General features: G+C 39.0%; 1 protein-coding gene across 5 annotated transcripts in view; it reads left to right on the top strand.

Moving 5' to 3' along the window:
- Window positions 1-19,601, top strand: part of LOC307019088 (neurexin-2-like) — a 144,597-nt gene that overhangs the window by 121,929 nt on the left and 3,067 nt on the right. For all 5 annotated transcript variants that reach the window (XM_079649706.1, XM_079649707.1, XM_079649704.1 and 2 more), the window contains 5 exons: window positions 3,892-4,073; window positions 11,772-11,943; window positions 14,631-14,720; window positions 16,708-17,036; window positions 18,963-19,047. In XM_079649706.1, the coding sequence (XP_079505832.1) occupies window positions 3,892-4,073; window positions 11,772-11,943; window positions 14,631-14,720; window positions 16,708-17,036; window positions 18,963-19,047 (858 nt within the window). The remainder of the gene's footprint in view (window positions 1-3,891; window positions 4,074-11,771; window positions 11,944-14,630; window positions 14,721-16,707; window positions 17,037-18,962; window positions 19,048-19,601) is intronic.

Here is a 19,601-nt window from a genome sequence, read left to right as displayed (position 1 = left end):
TTTCCTTCTCAAAATTGAAGAATGCAACGTGTGTAATGATCAAGCAGGCCTGGTTTCACATATCCGTAATTGAGTATATAAAGTTCATGAGGATTGAGTCTCCTGAGTGTACTATTTAAATGTGTGTTGAAAGCTTTATTGCACAGTGAAATTTGAAATGAGACTAAGTGTGAAATTGGGTCTCATAATAAGAAGATTGACCACATTATGGCTCGCCTGCTTTTTTTGTTTGTTTCACAAGAAAAAGACTAGAAATCATTAAGGGTTGTACGGTGTAAGGAAATGTGGTATTGTAGCCTGTGTGAAGCTTAATGTTGTTTTTAGATTGTTGTACTTTGTGATATTTGAGAGCTACAATTTATACATTATCACACAGGTAGTATTATTGTATGCAGGGCTGTTTTATTAGAATGATTACGATGTGCATTGGTCTGTGATCTTGGGTCCAAATATCCATAGCACATTGGTGTTAAAAGCGAAAAGGTACGGAGCCCCCTAGGGGACATGGAGAAGAAGAATTTTTTTTAATTAAAAACCAATTATTGATGTTTAGCTCGGATGACGGTGCGTATCGAACTGTTCTGATAAAAACGACTCTGTAGCTCGTTGTCTACCTTGCTATGATTGTAAAGTCATGTTGTTTGTATTTTTACAACATTATGTTCATGAGTTATTGATCCGCGAAATTTGAATCTGTCAATAACTCAGCTCAGAGGGACGTGCATGTCCCCTCGCTCTGAGTGTTCTCTTGAGGTGTCTTTCACTTATGTGAAACCCGTGCCTATTGCCAAGCACTGATGTCATATCCAAGCCAAGCTCAAAGTAAAATCGATGAACCGCTCCATTGTTGTGGTTGCTGTGTTGCCGTAGCAGCCGAACTGACCAGGGATACATTGAGCTAAATGAAAAATGTTGCGATATCTCGAAAAACGTTTTTTTTTTTTTTTTAAATATAAAGGTCTATATACTCTCAAACAGAGATACTGAACACAAGGAGCAGAAATGAGGGCAAACTACTAAAATGCCAGATGCAGATAACATTCACTGAAAGGAAGAAACCAATACAACCTCTCATTTAAGACTCATTGATGTAACTACTGTCACTGCCAATCCCCGGCGTGAATTAAGATTACTTCAGTTAGAAATACTTTGGTTTGACTCAAAGACTTGTATTTGAATCAAAGTCAAAGTAAGTCCGAAGTGTTGGACATTAAGGAAGCATCCAGCTAAGCAGTTAGATCCCATCATAACAAACCCATGTGTTTGTTTAACCCATGTTAATGTGGCCATTAAACAGTTTCAAGAGTACTCAAGTTTTCGTGACAATTTTCCCTCAAGTGTTTTTCTGCACTCCATTTAAGTGATTCGGACGTTGAGAAAAAATCTGATAACACTTAGGCTTCAGGTGTTAAAACAAACCCAGAATGACCCAAATGTCCAGTGCACTATTAAACAGAATTGTTTCTCCTGTAACATAATGGCGATGCGTTTATTGAGGACAGCAGTTCGCCTCTCTTTGCAGTCTATAACCCCCGCAGTGCTCCGCTAAAAGAACACTCATCCCATCAGAAAGCAAACTTAGTTTTGACCTGACTTCAACTTGCATGCACCGTATAAAATGGATAATAGCTCTGATTTTGCTGCTCTCACCCAAATGAAATAATTCCACTAATTCAAATGTAATCACACAATCCGACGTGACTGAGGGGATAGGAATAAATCGTATCACATTATAAGAAAAAGGTGTCTCGTTTACGTGCCGATCAGAAAATAGATTTAAGCACCTTTTTTTTTTAAGGGATGTCAGCGATTCCAGCAAGACTTGTGAATTAAAGATTAACACCAGAGTGCCTTTTTATCTCGAGGACACAGAAATCTTTCTGGGTGCAGATGAATAACACTCATTATAAAAGTCAAAGCAGACACTATGGCTTTTCCATAAACCTGCTTGACACTCTATGAGCAGGTGGATGAATTAAAATCAGATTTCAATAAAAATGGCTGTTGGAGCTTTTCACATTTTATATTGAGGTGAACTGGACGGTCAACGCTAATCCATATACAACTGTATCAAGATGTTGCATTGATGACTCATCTGTGTGAATGAGCAACAAGTTACAAGGTCAAAATATGAGGATAAGCAATCATGAAGTAAGCATTTCAAATATAAAATAGCTTGATATATGAGGCAATTACTTATGTTTGACCAAGAGATCAGATGGTATGATGAAGACACAAGGTGAAGGATAATTACAGTCAATTACATATTATTTATGTTGGGAAATAGTTCAAATATGATGTGCTCAATGACCTGACTTTGTGGGGGGAAACTTTGGAAGCAATTAGAAACAGGACTCAGAGAGACACGAGGAGAGCTGGAGCTTTGATGGCAAACACTGACGGTTTATTTGGAGTTACGGTCGGAGAGTTGACAAGACATGTGTTGTGTCACGAGTTGACACAGCGGTTGCCAAATTCTGAAGAACTCTTTCTGCAGCTCGAGGTTTTAACTAGTTCGGAGTGTAATAATCAACATTCTTCATCAGTGAGACTAAACAATTATGGACCCTGAGCATACTTGCCAACCTTTAGACCTCAGAAATCGGGAGCATTTAAAAATGCAAAATAGGGGAGGGGGGGGGGGGGGGTGGGAGGGGGGTGCTAGTGGATCGCCGGAGCTGTTAGATTAACATTAACATGCTTATTGTAGTTGTAAGTGCACTGACTTGCGGCCTGTAGCACCGTCCTTGATGGAGCATATATGTGTGGGCTGAACGTGTATTTTACAGGAAAGGAGTGAGCAGTTGTCGATTCTTGTTCTGTTTTCTGTGAATATCTGCCTCACCCTCTCAGACTTTGTGTTGCGCGCGCTACTAAAGAGACGTGTTACCATGGAAACCAAACAATTAAAGTCCGAGTGGAAACAGTCGTGTGTAAATCTGATTTTGCCAGAAATCGGGAGAAATGCGGGAGAAATATGACCCCGGGAGAGGGCAATGAAATCGGTAGTCTCCCGCGAAAATCGGGAGGGTTGACAAGTATGACCATGAGTCTAACTGGAGCTCTCGTCCATAGGAAAGAATGTGCGCCAGGGAACCTACGTCCCTGAACTGTTAACTACCTCATGGCGGCTTGTGCTCGGTCATAGACTGGCAACAACAATGCGCCCAAGCTGCCCCTCCTTAAGAGAGATAGCAGCAATACCCAAGGCCGTAGACCTGTGCCATGGGAAAGGAGACAGTAAAGAGAGAAAACGATGAACTGGGTTGAATACCTAAGCAAATTATTCCCTAACCCTTTTTATGATTGAAATAAGGTTTATTAACCTTTGTGTATTCTGCGGTTCAGAGTGACCTTTTTTAAATAAATAAAAAATACAAGTTTTCCTTAAAATCATGATTCAAATGGTTCCATGTGTATTATCCTAGATAAGCATGAGCATCCAACCCAACCTAAATACAATAACACATAAACTAAACTTTAATCCATCTAAATCTAGATCCTGAAATATCTACTATGTTGTGAAATCATTGCCAGGCGAAGCTTTATCCTCAGTGTTTGCAGTGAGAGCCATGTGGGATCATGATACAAACTGTGGTCATTTATTTTCATCTGTGAATGTTAAGCTTCATCATACTTTGTAAATTGGGCTACTTTACTTTGATTTAAGAGCAAAGCCGACCTCTTTAATAAATCATCCTTCCTGGTTTTTCTCTGCCTGCTGCGTGATTTTGAAAAATGAACGTTGGTGTCAGAGCATTTGGTTGGAAAGGGGGGGGGGGGGGGGGGGGGAGAATCTGAATCTGAATCTCATCTTTATACAAGGCACGGTACTTTTAAGAAATAACAATATATAACAAATCACTCTTCTTTTTCTGTCTTTTTCTCCAGCTGGGACCACGTACATTTTTGGGAAAGGGGGGGCTCTCATCACTTTCACCTGGGCCCCCAATGAGCGGCCGAGCACCCGAGCCGACCGGTTAGCCGTGGGCTTCAGCACTCAGCAGAAGGACGCCATCTTGGTGCGAGTGGAGAGCACCCATGGGCTCGGAGACTATCTTCAGCTGCACATAGTAAGTCTGGGAAGCAGAGTGTGGGGCTTGAAGCAAACATTTCTCTTTTCGTAATGGGATCCTTCTTTCTATCTCTCTAAAATACAAGAATAAGAAATATTGTGCACTTTCCTTTTCTCTTATACAAATCTAGAAAACCAGGAAGCTACTTACATTTCCAAATGTAGGTAGATGGAAATGATTTGACAGAGAGATTGTCTGATATGTGTTGCTGTATGTGAGTTTATTTCTAATTTATAAACAAGACAATTCACTAAATGTTGTTATAAATATTTGAGAGGCACCAAAACCCGTAATAGCACTTAAGTTCCTTCCTTTTGTGCTATTTTTAATTTGTTGGGTACATCTGTGAATACCCAACAAACAAAACATCTTATATATTAATGATTATAAAAATCAGTGTCAACAAGAGAAACTCAAACTCCTTAGATCTCAGGGAAATCAGGACAATGTGAAGTGGGCAGCTGAGTCGAACTATGGAAACCAGTCCACTCTCCAAACGATTAACGAAATAATGTCAGAGCAACAACAACAATGAGTAATGTATTCCCAAGTTTGAAAGTAAACAACTCGTGACTAACATTGAAAAAGAGCTAAAAAATGATGGCTCAGAAGCCGTTTTTAGATGAGGAAAAAATCATAATCTCCCCCTAGATGTGTTGATAAAAGTCTGGGAGAGTGCTGATGCTTCATCTTGATTTTGTGTAATATGAGAATAAATAAACCTCTGTTTTTAAATGAATGTTTTAACTTGAAGGATCAGCAAAGTGTTAGCTAACGCTTAAACATGTTATAATAGCTGATGAATGGAGTGCAAGCATTGAGAACAAATTGAACAAATAAATGACTACTGTACCACGAGATAGAAACACAATAGAGTGTGTCAGTAGACAAAGAGAAGTCTTTTGGTGAAAGCGAGTGACTCATCAGCAGCTGGCGGCAACTGAGGGTTTTCTAGAGGGAAATCAGCCTTTTTAGCATGTAGCCACAGGACAGATGTGCAGTGATGAAGACCAGCGGGGGGATCTGTCAAACGTCTGCGTGTGGTGTAATAATTAAAATCACACCTGTTGTCAAAGCACGGGACACAACCACTGGAGTTGGGCCCTTATTATCAGACCACCCAGAGAAAGCTTCATAATAACCGTATAGCAGTAGCAGATACTATTCATAGATTATTTCCAAACCGCACTGAAGTGTTCTTAAAAGTGGAAAAGAGGGGCAAATCTACTTAGCACATTTAAGGTATTACAAATAAAAGATGATGGAACAAAAAACTGCATTTAATCTCAATAACTTCCATAATCAATCAGTTTCAGTAAAAGGAGACATCTTAATCACTTAAATACAATCGAGTAAATATTTTTGATTCAAACTAATATTCAGTTAATTGAGTTTGCAATTAGAAAGTGGCCTTCCACATAGAGACGCTAAGGTTGGTTTCTGCACTTTCCAGATGCTACACATGTTTGGTACAAATATCTTGCCTTGGTGGTTTTTCAAACTGTCTCATCTAAATTGTATTTCCTGTTTTAAAAACTGTAAATCTGACCTTGCCGGCTTTGAAATGTTGCAAGTAAATGCAACGACTTCTTCCTGCGTGCAGAGCTAGCTGAAACGTGTTTGTTTTTTTACCCAGCATCTGCCAAGTCTTTGCACCCTGACAGATTGCTTACCCTGACACCCTATCACTGCTCAGCGGAGGGCAATCAGCAGAGTTCAGAGGTTTCGGAGGTTGTCTTTTTCGGTTTGTCTAACTGAGCTTCATCCAATCACGTCGTCTTGTTTCGTACAGACCCGGCTTGCCATTCCTTGTCCTTTTTCTTCAGGATTTAAATTCTACATGTTATCAGTCTGTTCCCTCCCTCTGCTTGTCTATTGAAGAAGAACGAGAATGTGGAAACTAGGTGAAGACGGAGAGAAGCCGTACGCCGGTCAAATTAACGCCAGCCCACAGGGAAGATTTGAAAATAGTAAAAGAAGCAAATGATAAACGAGTTTTATGTGCTACAGGGGTTTGGGGCTCTCAGATGTGGTGCCTGAGAACAGAATTCATTTCTTGAATAAATATGCGCTATATCTTCCTTAGATATCAATCTTTATGTCCACCATGCAATGAAGGCTTCAGAACAACGCCTGGTATTAATCCGAGCACACTTACATTTTGTTCAAAATGCTCTGGATGGTGAGACATGTTATTGTTCTTTTTTATTGTTATCTGTACTCTTTAAATCTTGCTCTGTGAAGCACTTTAGCTTGCATTATTGCATGGAAGGCGTTAAATGATTCACGTTGAGTAGAGCTGACTATTACAGCGAGTGAGATGAAACGTCACCTTAGTCTTGCACCAGAGAGATCGTTTAGGAAATGATAACGCCTTTACTGGTGCAAATAGCACCTGATTCTCAGTGCTTATAATGCGTCATCCAAACAGCAAAAGGAACAAGCGTCACTTATGTGAACAGAAGATTGCTGCATGAAAATCGTCACATGGTTAATTGACACTGTAACTGCGTGAATGGCTTTGAAGACCAATTGCTTTGTGCATAAAAAACAAACCACATTCATGTGAGTGAACAAAGGAGATGCAATTGGTCCTGTTTGTAATGAGTACAAATCAGAATCAGAAACAAAGGATTCGTTGTGCAAAATGATGACAACTAGACAAAGCAACGTTACGCAGCAGAGCTTCAAACTACAGTCGATGAAGTTACACAGACTGACGTGGAATTAAAGGGGCCCTATTAGGCTTTTGGGGATTTTCCTTAACTGTAGCGTGTTTATCAATCACAACAGAGCCAGCCAATCAGAGCAGACTGGGCTCTGGTTTCAGACAGAGGTGCTGCAGCACAGGCAGTATGAGAACAATAAAGAGCTTTTTGAACATTAAAGCATGTAAGCGTATCACAGTAGAGACACTACATTCAAATATCAACCTGAAAATGAGCTTAATAATAAGGCCCCTTTCTTAATACATTTCCCGTGCTATGTTAGAATGAAAATGCTTGATCAAAGAGCAATGAATATGCTATAATATATATTTCCGGAGGGCAGAGCTCAACCTGCTTTCTGTATGCATTCCCAAACATTTGGATTCCTCACTTTAAATGTATGATACATAATTCAGCCACAAGACTGTGTGCTGGGCTTACTAAATAGTATAACTATAAAAGAAAGTTGCTTTTTTTGATGGCAGCTTTTCCCTCAGCTGAAATATATTTTACAGTCATACGTTTTTTCAGAGAGAACTCATTTCAGAGAAAATAGGGGGCTTTGATCGTTTGGGAAATGTACAACTGTTCAAAGGAATTAGAAAACAACGCGCACTATATTACATGGAGCAGTTTGAAGTTTTGTTTCACTATTTATAACGATCTGTCATTTCCATTCAGTAATCTGCTTTAAAAAGAAAGGAATAGGCGCTTGTTTCCCCGCTCAGGATTCAAAAGCAATTCACAATATTTCCTTTTATGTTATGCTATGCTTAGCGTGATGAATAGTCCTTCATTATGTTGGAGTAGGAATGATAATATCCTTAATTGCGGTGCCACCATTTTATATGCAAGCTCCCTACAGTATGTGCTTCTAAGGAAAATGTTCCTGTATAGTAAAGAGACGAGTTAACATGTCGCATGCAGAGACTGACAGTTGGCTGCTAACACTGTGCGATAGAAAGCTTATCTTATTTAAAGAATCATGATCTTTCCACTCTGTGCTTTTAAAAATGTAACCCATCATAGAAGAATTGTATATGTCATATATTGCTTTCTTTTTAACATCTCATTTAAAAATGTAACTATATTAAGGGACACATTCACTGTTAACTAGTTGCCTATTAGCATGGATATAGCATTTTGGCTATTCATTATAAAGCACTAATAAAATAATTCTTTGTAGCTAAGAATATGTTTCCCATTAAAAAGTTAGATCTTGCTCATAACTAATTCACTTATTTGACATAATTTACACAGGCTCCCTATTCCAAAGACGTTTCCTTTTCCAGACACAAACTGAAAAAAACACATCATTCTCTTCAGTGATGGGTTACACCTTGAACAAATGTAATAACTGAACAAATATCATCTGCTGTTGATTTGGTTCTACCAACTCATAACTCCCCCACTGAGCAAATCATACAAAGAACATAATTAATATTGAACAACCTTACTATTAATACTCAAGTAATTTGAACATTCTTGAGGAAAGCCTTTCCTAATGGCCTTGTAGTTGTTCATGAGTCATGCAGAACAAGGCATTGCAAAGTTCTATTTAGGGACTAATAAAAAGACAACTCATCAAATGTGTGCTTATAAGAAACTAGTTCACTAGTTCATAGAACCAGTTTTCGAATTACCCATTTGCTTTCGGGGGAGCCCTATGTATTTATTTGTTTGGCAATCATATAGGCACACCTGATGTTTCCTGCATTAGATCAACATTCTCATCTCCGAAATCTCGATCGCTTTTTCGTGTGCCTGGCTCTTGGTGCTAAGAAGTCTTTTTCCGCAGGTTATTCTGCCGATCACTGCTGACTTTTCCCTGAATCCATTCTTGTGAAAGGTGCACTGAGGTGGATTTTTTTTGCGAGCGGCAGGGAGATCAATATACTTTTTGCCTCTTTGCAAATCTCACTTCCACATTTAAATTTTTTTTTTTTTTTAAAAGCCATGGATACCTTTCATTCCACTCCATCTTTTCTGTGTCCAGTTAAAAGGGCATCGTCAGGAAAGGTTCGCTAGCGCAGGTGGCGCCGGCGGCTGTGGCCGTTGTTGAAGCCTCTTCAGGCTCCGCATCGGCAGGCCTCTCCCTCGGTGTGGAGCTGTCAAACTCGACCCTAACGCCGCTTACAGCCGGCCAACTAAAAGTTGTTCCGTTCACGTTGTCATTTTTAGACTCCTTCGCTTCTTTGATTGTGAATCCAAAAGCTGCGAGTCTTGGCTGTTTTCGTTTCGCCATATTTTTGATTACAAAGCCAGAGTTAAAAGAAATATCAGTAGGAAAATATCAAATACCGCGCCAGCATCGCCTGCCGTAACCATAGCAACGCAAGTACCATTTCGAACAGTGGGTATAACAAAAAATCCCTCCTTTCCTCTCAAATGAACGAGCGCTCTGAAGCTCCGATGGAAACAGACAATGCTCCAAGAAAAAATATTTTCTGTCAGAGCTGCTTTCAAAACAGCTAGCTGGGACACTGCGTGGCTTTTCACGAGTATATATGCCTGTCTGGCTTGATACCCAAACACATGGGCATTAAGAAAAAAAGTGACCTGGAAAGGCCAAACTTTTGTTTATCAAAACTGGGCTGCAGCAGTGGTGCTTTGCCAGCTGTCAGAAGGTGCTTTGGGGCTGTTTTGTGATCGTGCTGCAAAGTAAGCACAATAGAAGCATCTCCTTTGTTAAAGAGGGTTTGGACCCTGGAGATGTTAATGTGGTCCAGAGGACATGCACTGAATTCGACCTGAGACTGCACTACACTGAAGTTTCATAATGAGTACTCATCAGTTTGCTTCTTGGGAAGAGTGATTAAAGACAGGAATATAAGAGAGATGTCTTACAGATGATAGGGATTATACAGTAAGAAAAGGTTATAATGGTTTTTTCACCATACATTTGTTATGATAAGATACGACTTGAGACCCTGCTGATTCTCCCTAAAGCTGACTGTAATTAACTCAAGTGTCAATGTGAGTAACTGTGAGTGGGCAAACATTTGTCATGAAGGGGTTTCATCTTCCTTTCGACTGGTGTGAGTTAGATTATCCAGCTGTAGTTGATGAGTCATAAACACATTTGCTTCCTTCTTGGTTCCTAACAACCTTCAAGTGATGGCAGGAAGACAATTGAAAGAGCCATCGACCTGTTACTGACCTCCAAAATGAAGCTCTTTATTTAGAGATAGAGCTCCTTAATGTGAAATAAGTTGAACATTTCTCAAGATTGAAGTGACGTTACTAATAGGACGTTCAAGGTCTCTTCAGACTTCTGTACCTCACACCAACTTTGTCAGCATGAATAATTATTTCAAATTGAAAAGGTTTCCGGAAGGATTTAACATATAATTAGCAGTTGAGAGAAAAGCTCCGAGACAGGTTTTACTTCACACAATAGCAGCCAACATTACAGAAAGAAATGTTTCGGTCTTTCAATGAGTAATGCAGTATTCAAATCCAGAGAGAAAGGAACAATCTGTCATATTATTATAAATGTGTGGGAGATTTTTAATATCCATATGGGCTGTAAATATTGTCTCCACCCTGTGCCATGCAGGCCCCTCAGTATGCAGTATTTCATTTCAATAAACAACCTATTTCTATGTTTACTTCTTCTCGCCTCTCTTGTTGAAAATGTGATATAGTGCAACCAGCTGTGGGAGGAGAGGCTGTTTAAATAAAACCTGCACACTCTTGGCCCTTGAAACTAAACAGCTGAAGGATATCAGGGAAGCTACATGGCCTATTATTAATATTGTGTTATTTTAATGACTTTCTAATTATGTGCACACGATCCTGCATTTAAGACATATTGTGACACAGGCACTCGTTGCATAACCACTTGACCACTTGTGTAATGAGTGCCAATGAATTACATTGTAATTTGGTTTGTCGACTTTTATTGTCACACTTAACCTTCAGGCTGTCATGTTCCGGGTCATACTGTAGTGATTAATGAGCTCTCTTCATTGTAGGATTTTTTTTTTTCGGTGTTTCATCGTAGTACAAAAAGCTATATCAGTCCACTGGTTTGTAGAGGGCTCGGTGATAATTCAAAAATGTTAATTTATTGCCTTACAGTACAATCATATTGTTAAGAGGTTCTATATTGAGATATCGTGATTCTCAATTATGATTTCTTAATTGATAATAGCAAGTAGGACAGGGTTCTATCCGCATATGGTTATTATTTCAACTTTGAAGAGGATTTGCATAATGTAAACGTTAAGCTTTATTTTTTTAGCTGCGTGCCTACACCCAATTATTCTGCTTAAATCAAACTGATATCTTAATAGTCATTGTATAGCTGGAACTATAGTATAACAATAATTGAAATCAAACAAGAATGAACAACAATAGGCATTACTATGTAGTTATTTAATATGGACTAATATGAAAACATGCTCTGTTCTGATATATATTCTTATCAGGATATGAACAACAACAGTTCAGGCCATATAGCACAGCTTAGTGAGCAGAGTGTGTGTGCTTCTCTGTGCTCCTCTGTTGCTCACACACACACATGTCTCCACACATTTAGCACTCTGACCTGGTGTTGCATTTTAGAAACACTGCAAGGCGGCTGATGAACAAAGTTCAGACAGGCACTGACACCCCCACATGCAGCTTTTATCACGTTTCTTATAAGTGCCACCCAAAGGCTTGCTTGAGAAGCAGCTTTGATCTTTAAAGAAGGATGGCAGGAGCAGGGAGACGCTGCAGGAAGAAAAGTTGGTCAACCAAAAGAGAAGCAGAAGGATTCTGTCAGGAGAGATCCACATCAGGAAACCTGAGCTGCCCGCTGAGGGGGAACGATACTGAACCCTGAAGAGAGAACTAAACATGCTGTCCATGTCACAAAAGATACGCTTTTAAACAAGGTCTCTGGCTCCACAACCCTGAAACCGACGGAAACTCTATAGGCTGCACGTTTGGAGTGAATACAAATGTGAAATACGTGTCATTCTTTGTTTTTTACCTGCAGGATGAAGGGAAAATTGGTGTCATCTTCAACGTGGGGACAGATGACATCACCATCGATGAGCCTGCTGTCATTGTAAATGACGGCAAGTACCATGTAGTGCGCTTCACACGCAGCGGAGGCAATGCTACCCTCCAGGTGGACAGCAATCCGGTTATTGAGCGATATCCACCAGGTAAGACTGATTGGCCTCACTATGTGGTTATACGATACATACAGAGTTGGCATGGAGCGTCTGGATTAACGAGAGAGGATTGCACGTCTGCCTCTCGAACATAAATCCTTGAATGACCACTTTTGAAATGTACTGTTTGAGAAAAAAAGATTGGCAATTTACCCAGTGGCTCATTTTAATTCAGCTCTCCCATCTAGTTATTTCATCACTCTGTGAGCTCTCTATTAAATTGCAACACACATACAACTGGACATAACCATATTGCGCAAACAATGTAATAAGCTGAAATTGATACATTTGCTTCAAGCTCCCTTGTATATGCTTGGCAATGAAATAATTTTCATTAGCCGCTGTCGTTTTTGAAGCCAGTCTGCCAGATACTTGGGAAAAAAAGTAGCAGATCAGAAAAGTAAGTGAAGCAGTATGTCTGTGTGAGTACATAAAAGATATCCATGGGTAGCACAAAACATTTTTCTGTTCAATTACTATGTAAATCTAAATTAATATCTATCTTTTTTGGTTGATCTATTAGCCTGTTCCAGGTCTATAGAGGCAGTGTTAACTAACCCGGGTGGATGCTGTCGGTTCAGCTGATAAATTGTTGACATTTACAATTCTCTTGAGAACATGCTTAAATCCATATTCATCTGGCCACTTGTAAACACCAACAAGGTGACCTTACCATAACGTCTGTTTTGCATAAACATATTGATGGATTTAGCTGAATTTATACTGTCTTCTGCCAGATAAAAGGCTCAGCTCTAAAATGATGGATATGTGTTTTACATTTTAATCAGATGGTATAACATAAAATACTATGCTATACATAAATATGTACATAATTAAAGTAACTCTGCCTGAGGATAAATAACTTACTCCATATCCATACTCCAAAATTATATTATATACACATTTTATTCTGGTTTAGTGTTTTTGGAAAATCCAAATACCTTCATGGCATTGCATATTCAATGTGGATTATATCTGCACAGGCACAAAGGCAAACAAACAAAATGGAGAAGATAGGATGCACCTTTCACACAGATTTTTTTCCCCGTACAAAAAGTTTAAAGCTCATCCATTTTGATACACTCATACCAAACATATACGCATAGACCAAAAAACCCAAAGTTCATAATGTGATCACGACCGGCTGTGCTTTAACCTGCTCTGAACCAATCAACCAATTAACCTTGTTTAGAACAGGTGCTCCAGCTGGTGGAGCGGGAGGAAACCGAGTCCCTTCTGCCTCCAGCTGGTGCTTAAAGCACACAAGCACATGGCATCTGAATCCAGAAATTGTGCAATGGGTATAAAATAGAGTAATAGTAGTAATTTAGTGAAGTGTACATATAACCTCTTGGGCAAGTTTCCAAAATGCTTGTGAGGCCTTTGTGGATTCTAGGCCTGCACAGAAAAGACTTTGTAATTGTCACAGGAACTGCTCTGAAGCTGTGTTTTTCGTGACGTCACGTTTCTTTAAGTGTACAAGGATTTATAACTATTTTTGCCTTCACACGGAAACCAAGTAACGACCTTTGTGTGAGGCAAAAATGCAAAAAACTCTGCTTGCATTTCTCGTAAGCTTCAATTCAATTTCCATGCACCGTTTATTTACTCTGCATCCCTTTCCGTTTTCAACTGTAATCCTAATCCTTTTTATTCATTTATTGTCCAACAACATGGCTGACTTCAAACTGCTCTTTGTTCGTTTGTATCAGTTCATTTACATATTCATACAGAACACGTGAATTAAACATGCTTTTAGAAAACCTACTCCACATGGATTTGGTACCCTACACTTGTGGTAGTTTATAAATAGTGTCAACAACAGTAAAGTCATAACAGTGTGGCTGATGATTGACAGGACTTCTTCTAAATCAACACAAGACTGAATGAAATGTATTTATGGAATTAGTATACACTGGGCAATTCTTATACTTTGAATCAAACAGTATATTTCCTGTCTACGTTTGTTTGCGATGAATTACTCTTCTGTGTTTGCATGTGGTATATAGAGAGGGGAAGTCCTATTAGCCCTGATTCCACAATGTAGTTTGGCATTTAATAGATCAATAGAAATAGGTTTTGGTGATGGAGCTTACTGTTTACCCACTTGTTTATTTAGTCTGAAAATCTGGTTCAGAATTAAACCACTACTACTCCCATTGTATGTAACGCAGTATATCAAGAAAGTACATTGTGGAATAGGAGTGGGGTGAGACTTCAGCCCTCTGTAATGACTGCAGTCAATTGTGAATGTATTGTTGGCTGCAACTACAGAATGTGTATCACTGTTTAAATGCTGAACTGTTTTCATGATTGTATTTGTTGAAGTGGCTGCTTTTCTTAATGCTTTCTTACCTGCAATAACTTCTTCTTTTTTATACAGTACCTAAAATCATTTTAAATTTGACTGCAATTGGAATCATGCATTGCTTAAAAAATAACTAAATAACTCTAACTAGGGCAGCACATTATAAATAGCCTAAACTCTAATTAATACAACCTCTGCTACTCGTAATAACTAGATAACACTAAGTAAAGCACAAGTTTCTTTTAACTCACAGCTGGGTTAAAATTGATAACTTGTTAAACCTGTTAGCCATTATAACTCTGTTTCTAACCATGTGATCTTTCAGCTTGCAGACTTTAACCTTTAATCTGTCTCTCCAAATTCTTTGAAGGACACTTTGATAATGAACGACTGGCTATTGCTAGACAAAGAATCCCATACAGACTTGGTCGGGTAGTTGACGAGTGGCTACTCGATAAAGGTAAAAAATAAACTGATGAATAATTAATCCCTGAAATAAATACTAAATAACTCTTCCCCATGAGAGGTGCAGTGCCAGAAGACAAGGGTGACAAGTGACCCAGATGTAAACATCCATTTTAATTTGACTCTCTATTGCCTGTTGATTATGATTACCACAATATAGCTTTAAGTGGACTTCAAAATGAATGTCATAGTGAAGGGGAATGGCATAATTGCCATTTATTCTTTGTCATCCTTAACCTTGTGGATAAGCTGCACCTTAACAAAGATTTAAACCGAATACCTAAAAAAACATAACCCTTGTCTAACCCTCTATCGTCCCTCTTAATGTGTAATTAGATACTGTGTGTAATTGCTATACATAAAATATCATTAATATGCTGTGTAACATTTACATGGAACTAAAACATTACGCACAAAATGACTATTTGTATATCAATAACTTACCCCGTGTTACCTTAACGTTTTGAAAGAACATGTATTTTCTTGCATTTCTGGATAAATGAGAATTGGATTTGATTGCGATTTTGTGAGAGTTCGTAAACGGGTCCTCCATTTCCCTTCAATGCATTCAGACCTGTTTGTCACCCTGGAGGCATCCAAGTAAAACCACGTTTTTTCACAAATTCAAGGCTACACGGGATGAATAATTGAAAAACAAATTATCATTTTGTGGGTGAAAGACTCCAATGAACACCATTGAATCTAACATGTGACACCATAGTCTCGTTCCTACTAAACTGAACATTTAAAAAGAAAAAAAACTCCTGGATGTTATCTCACCAAATTAGTTTATTTCCCCTTTCGTGTTCCCTGCAACCTTGTATTACCTTATCTTGTACCGCCACAAACCACATCAGACTCCCAAGCTGATGTTTTCTTTTTTGCCGCGACAAAACAGGCCCTGACAGGCTGTTAAAGTCGATCACTGTTTGTAGCCAATAACTTTGCTAATAAGTATTCTCCAGAGAGGGGCCCATTACTGGAGCCCTCCTCCTCCTCTGATGTAACACTGCTTATCAGGGAGGCTGCCGACAGTCCTGCTGTTAGATTAGATATCATTGGGCCCTTTCAGGAGGTGAAACAATCATGGCGCCCAGAGCACAGCATGCATCAATGGCCTAATGGCTGATGAAGTCAGTGTAAGGGAGGGATGTCTTTTATTGTCATTAAGCTTTACAGTCTAAAGTATAGCAACATTACCATGTTAATAATGCCCATCTCTTCAGAAAGAAGCCATAACACTTGCATCCTAGCACCATCTGTTCTGGAGCTGAGTGATAAATAAATATCCTGGAAAAAACATCTGCTCTTTCTCCTCTAGTGATGAATGAAAAAACCTTCTGTTGTCTTAGATAAATGTATTTATTAGTACTGAAACCTGGAAATAGAGTACACAGAGTGAGCTTGTTAAACCCTCTCACCACATGCTGCTTATACCCAAGCTGCCATTAGAAAAAGGTTGTGCAGAGGGGCGCCTTATTGGTTGTCTCTCTCTTAAATCCAACAAAACCAGCCAGAATCGGTTCCCAAAAAGCATATCCCAGGTGTTTACCAATCTTTTGGATGTCGTTGGCATTTTGGAGTTATCCAACAGATGAATTTACAATGATTCAGCAATATAACATACATTTCTTTCTACCACACCCACAGACCGTCTGCTTACATCGTGATAATTCAACATGTCTCCGTCCAATCAAAACACTTAAATAAGAGCCTGAACATATAACCCTCCTCTGATTGTAACCTGCATGTGTAAAGTCTAAATAATAACCTTGCTAATACCTAACCTTCCCCCTTTAAAGTTAGCGTCTAATTACGTTTTAAATAGATGACTAAGTATGATGTTATAATCACAAAAGCCCACCTGGTTCAAATGATGTTCCTATGCAAGCTCTCCCGTGTGACTTCTGTATGTCTGCTCCACTATTCTCTTCCTTTTTTTTTTTCCACCTCTTGCTCTCTCTATGTCTGTGTAACTTCAGGGAGACAGTTGACCATCTTTAACAGCCAGGCAGCCATTAAAATTGGCGGTCACGACAAGGATCGGCCCTTCCAGGGTCAGATTTCAGGGCTCTACTACAACGGTCTCCAGGTGCTCAAGCTGGCAGCAGAGAACGACCCCAGTGTTCAGGCGGAGGGGAACCTGCGTCTGGTCGGGGACTCGTTCTCTGTTTTGACCACCGACATCACCTCCGCCACCCCGCTGGCAGTGTCCGATATGTCCACCACAATCATGGAGACCACCACCACCATGGCTACGACCACCACCCGCAGACAGAGGTCGCCCAGCTTGAGCGAGAGCATCTCAAAGGTCAGATAGAGTATAAAAGTTGTGGGTTAGTAACTTAGAAATAAAAACATATGGGATATTAAAATGGCTCGGTAACAGAACATCAATCAAATACATCTGGGTTTTTTAAGTGGTTTGTAGAGATTGGGCTTTATTTTTGTAATATTGTTGCAAATATTTTAAGAATTATTAAGACTTTACATTGTTCTGTTTTTCCATAGTATTTCATGGCTCTGACCCAAACATAGCTCATAAGGAATGTGCCATCTCATTTATTTAATTCAAACAAACCGTATTTGATATTATAACATTTCCCAAACTATTTACAGCGACCTTATTCATATTTTACAACATTCATACTGGGGTCAACCAATATTCACCTTTTTATTTATCAGTCAATTGTAATTTTCCTCTCAAAATCACACAATAAGGATTCATTTGGAACCAAAATGTGTTCAATCGATTTGTGTATTTTGCCCTATTTGAAAGCAGCATGTTGTTCTTGTATTAAACAAACTTTACAGTCTTAGAGAAACTCACCTATACACTAATGTTATCTCTAACTCAATGTCACTCTCTTTTATATGTTGCTCATGGTTGGAGATTTTTATTATGGGGACAATGAAGTCTTACGTATAGCACTCAAGCTCCTGGGTTATCAGGAAGTAAATAAAAGGATACAATCATAAACCAATGACAATCATACAGTACACAAATCTGAGCCCTCAATTCTCCGCTCTGGCAATGGCCTTAACCTTTGTAAAAATAAACTCGTATTTTTCTAATTAAAGAAAGATGAACTCAGTTGTTTATTGTGCCGGGGTGAAACTGCATACGAGTTCTCATAGTAAGGTAAATTATTCTTTTTGTGTAATCACATCAGAAGTTGCTGTTAGAGCTTAAATTAAAATCAAACAGCAATTACCTCCTTTAGATATGCATGTGATAATCACCGGAGGCTAAAATGATTCTGACCCTGAAATCATTCAAATCAAATGTCCCTTGTTTTCGAATGTCTGACGCTTTTGTAGAATGCCATAATTATTAAAATGATAGGCTACTTAAATCCTTTAGCTAACTGTGCATGCATTCTTACAACAGGTTTGGTCCCACTGATTGTAAATGCATCACGTATTTCACTTTATTCCCAAGTCTGCTAGGATAATAATAGCATTCATGCTTCAATATATTTGTATTGAATCCTTAAGAATTGTAGGCATGGATCAGTCACAATATATGCATCCAGACTGGTGAACATTAGCAACCAACATTTCAAACGAGTTGATTTTAATCCAAAATGCTGCAAACCTGCCAAATTGGAAGGATTTTAGCGTTTGTACTTGAAGTCCTGAGATTTAATTAAAAAAGTCCCCTTTCTTTTCTATTAAAAATACAGTGTGCATTTTCCATTATAATTCTTTTGTCTGGGCTCCCTTAAATTATCTTCTCTGTATTTTCAATTTATTTGAATAATCCAATTGCAAACCATCCATTCCCCGCTCTGCTCAGGTTTTCTGAGTCCACTGTGCGACCTAAAATCCAATTTAGACATGTTCACTGATTTAGCTTATTAGAATTTGTTTTTTTTAATGTTAATAAAAAAGAAGTGTACAAAGGGCAAATTATATAGAATCTAATGAAAACATCTGCTTACTGAGAAATCCTTCTCCATCAGCAGTACTCTGTGTAAACACATGAATTCAGCCACAGGGGTGGAGGATCAAAAGCAGCTGCATGTGGGCACATTTTGAGTTTTTAGTCTAAGTAGCGTTGCTCCAAGCAACAAAAAACACGAAAGTGGCACAGTGCTGTATGCTGCAGTTTCCCCCTCAAATCGGGCAGTCAGCCAGCGAGACTAAATACAAGCTGAGCACAAATCGAGATGATGGGAATGTGATGACTCTATATTTGTAAAAAAACAACACTTTTTCTATCTTTGCCTTTCAGCCGCAGAACTCTGATGATATTTTGGTGGCATCAGCCGAGTGTCCAAGTGACGATGAAGACCTGGAAGAGTGTGAACCAGGAACAGGTGGGTCAGCCACAGAGAAAAGAAACCATGGGCGTCCAGCTCTCACACACCAAGACAAACCCCATTGAATTCAGGCAGCCATTATTAATTTTCCATTCTCCATTTTCAGTTGATGTTTGTGCAGCTTTCATTTATACAGAAGCTTTGTTGAACCGCTGTTCTTACAGTCTCCACTGGTATCAATTCATTCAGTGCATTAGCTTTTAAGCCATGTCAGTAACTCACCTAATTGGATGGAAGAGTAGCGCAGTCATTAAGTGGGGAACACAGTGGACAGTAGATCAGGCTGTGTGACAGAAATGAGCTGTGGAGCTGAGACAGGAGTCTGCCCTTATTATGGCTGCCTCAATTATTAATATGACCTTATCAGAACTGTTTGTTGTTGACTGGCCCTGTAAAGTGTGACTCAAATAATGATGAAAGAGAAACGAGTGGCCATAAAAAACAACATACTCAAATATTCCTCCAGAAAACATTCTGAGCTGAGAGTCAAAGCTCAATGCAAAAGAAGTCAGAAGAATATCTATATAAATACAGCTACATATGTGAGGGGG

The sequence above is a fragment of the Notothenia rossii genome (genome assembly GCF_949606895.1).
Source record: "Notothenia rossii genome assembly, chromosome: 9".
Lineage (NCBI taxonomy): Eukaryota > Metazoa > Chordata > Actinopteri > Perciformes > Nototheniidae > Notothenia > Notothenia rossii.
The sequence above is the reverse complement of the archived record's forward strand: the minus strand, read 5'-3'. Positions and strand labels throughout refer to the sequence as shown.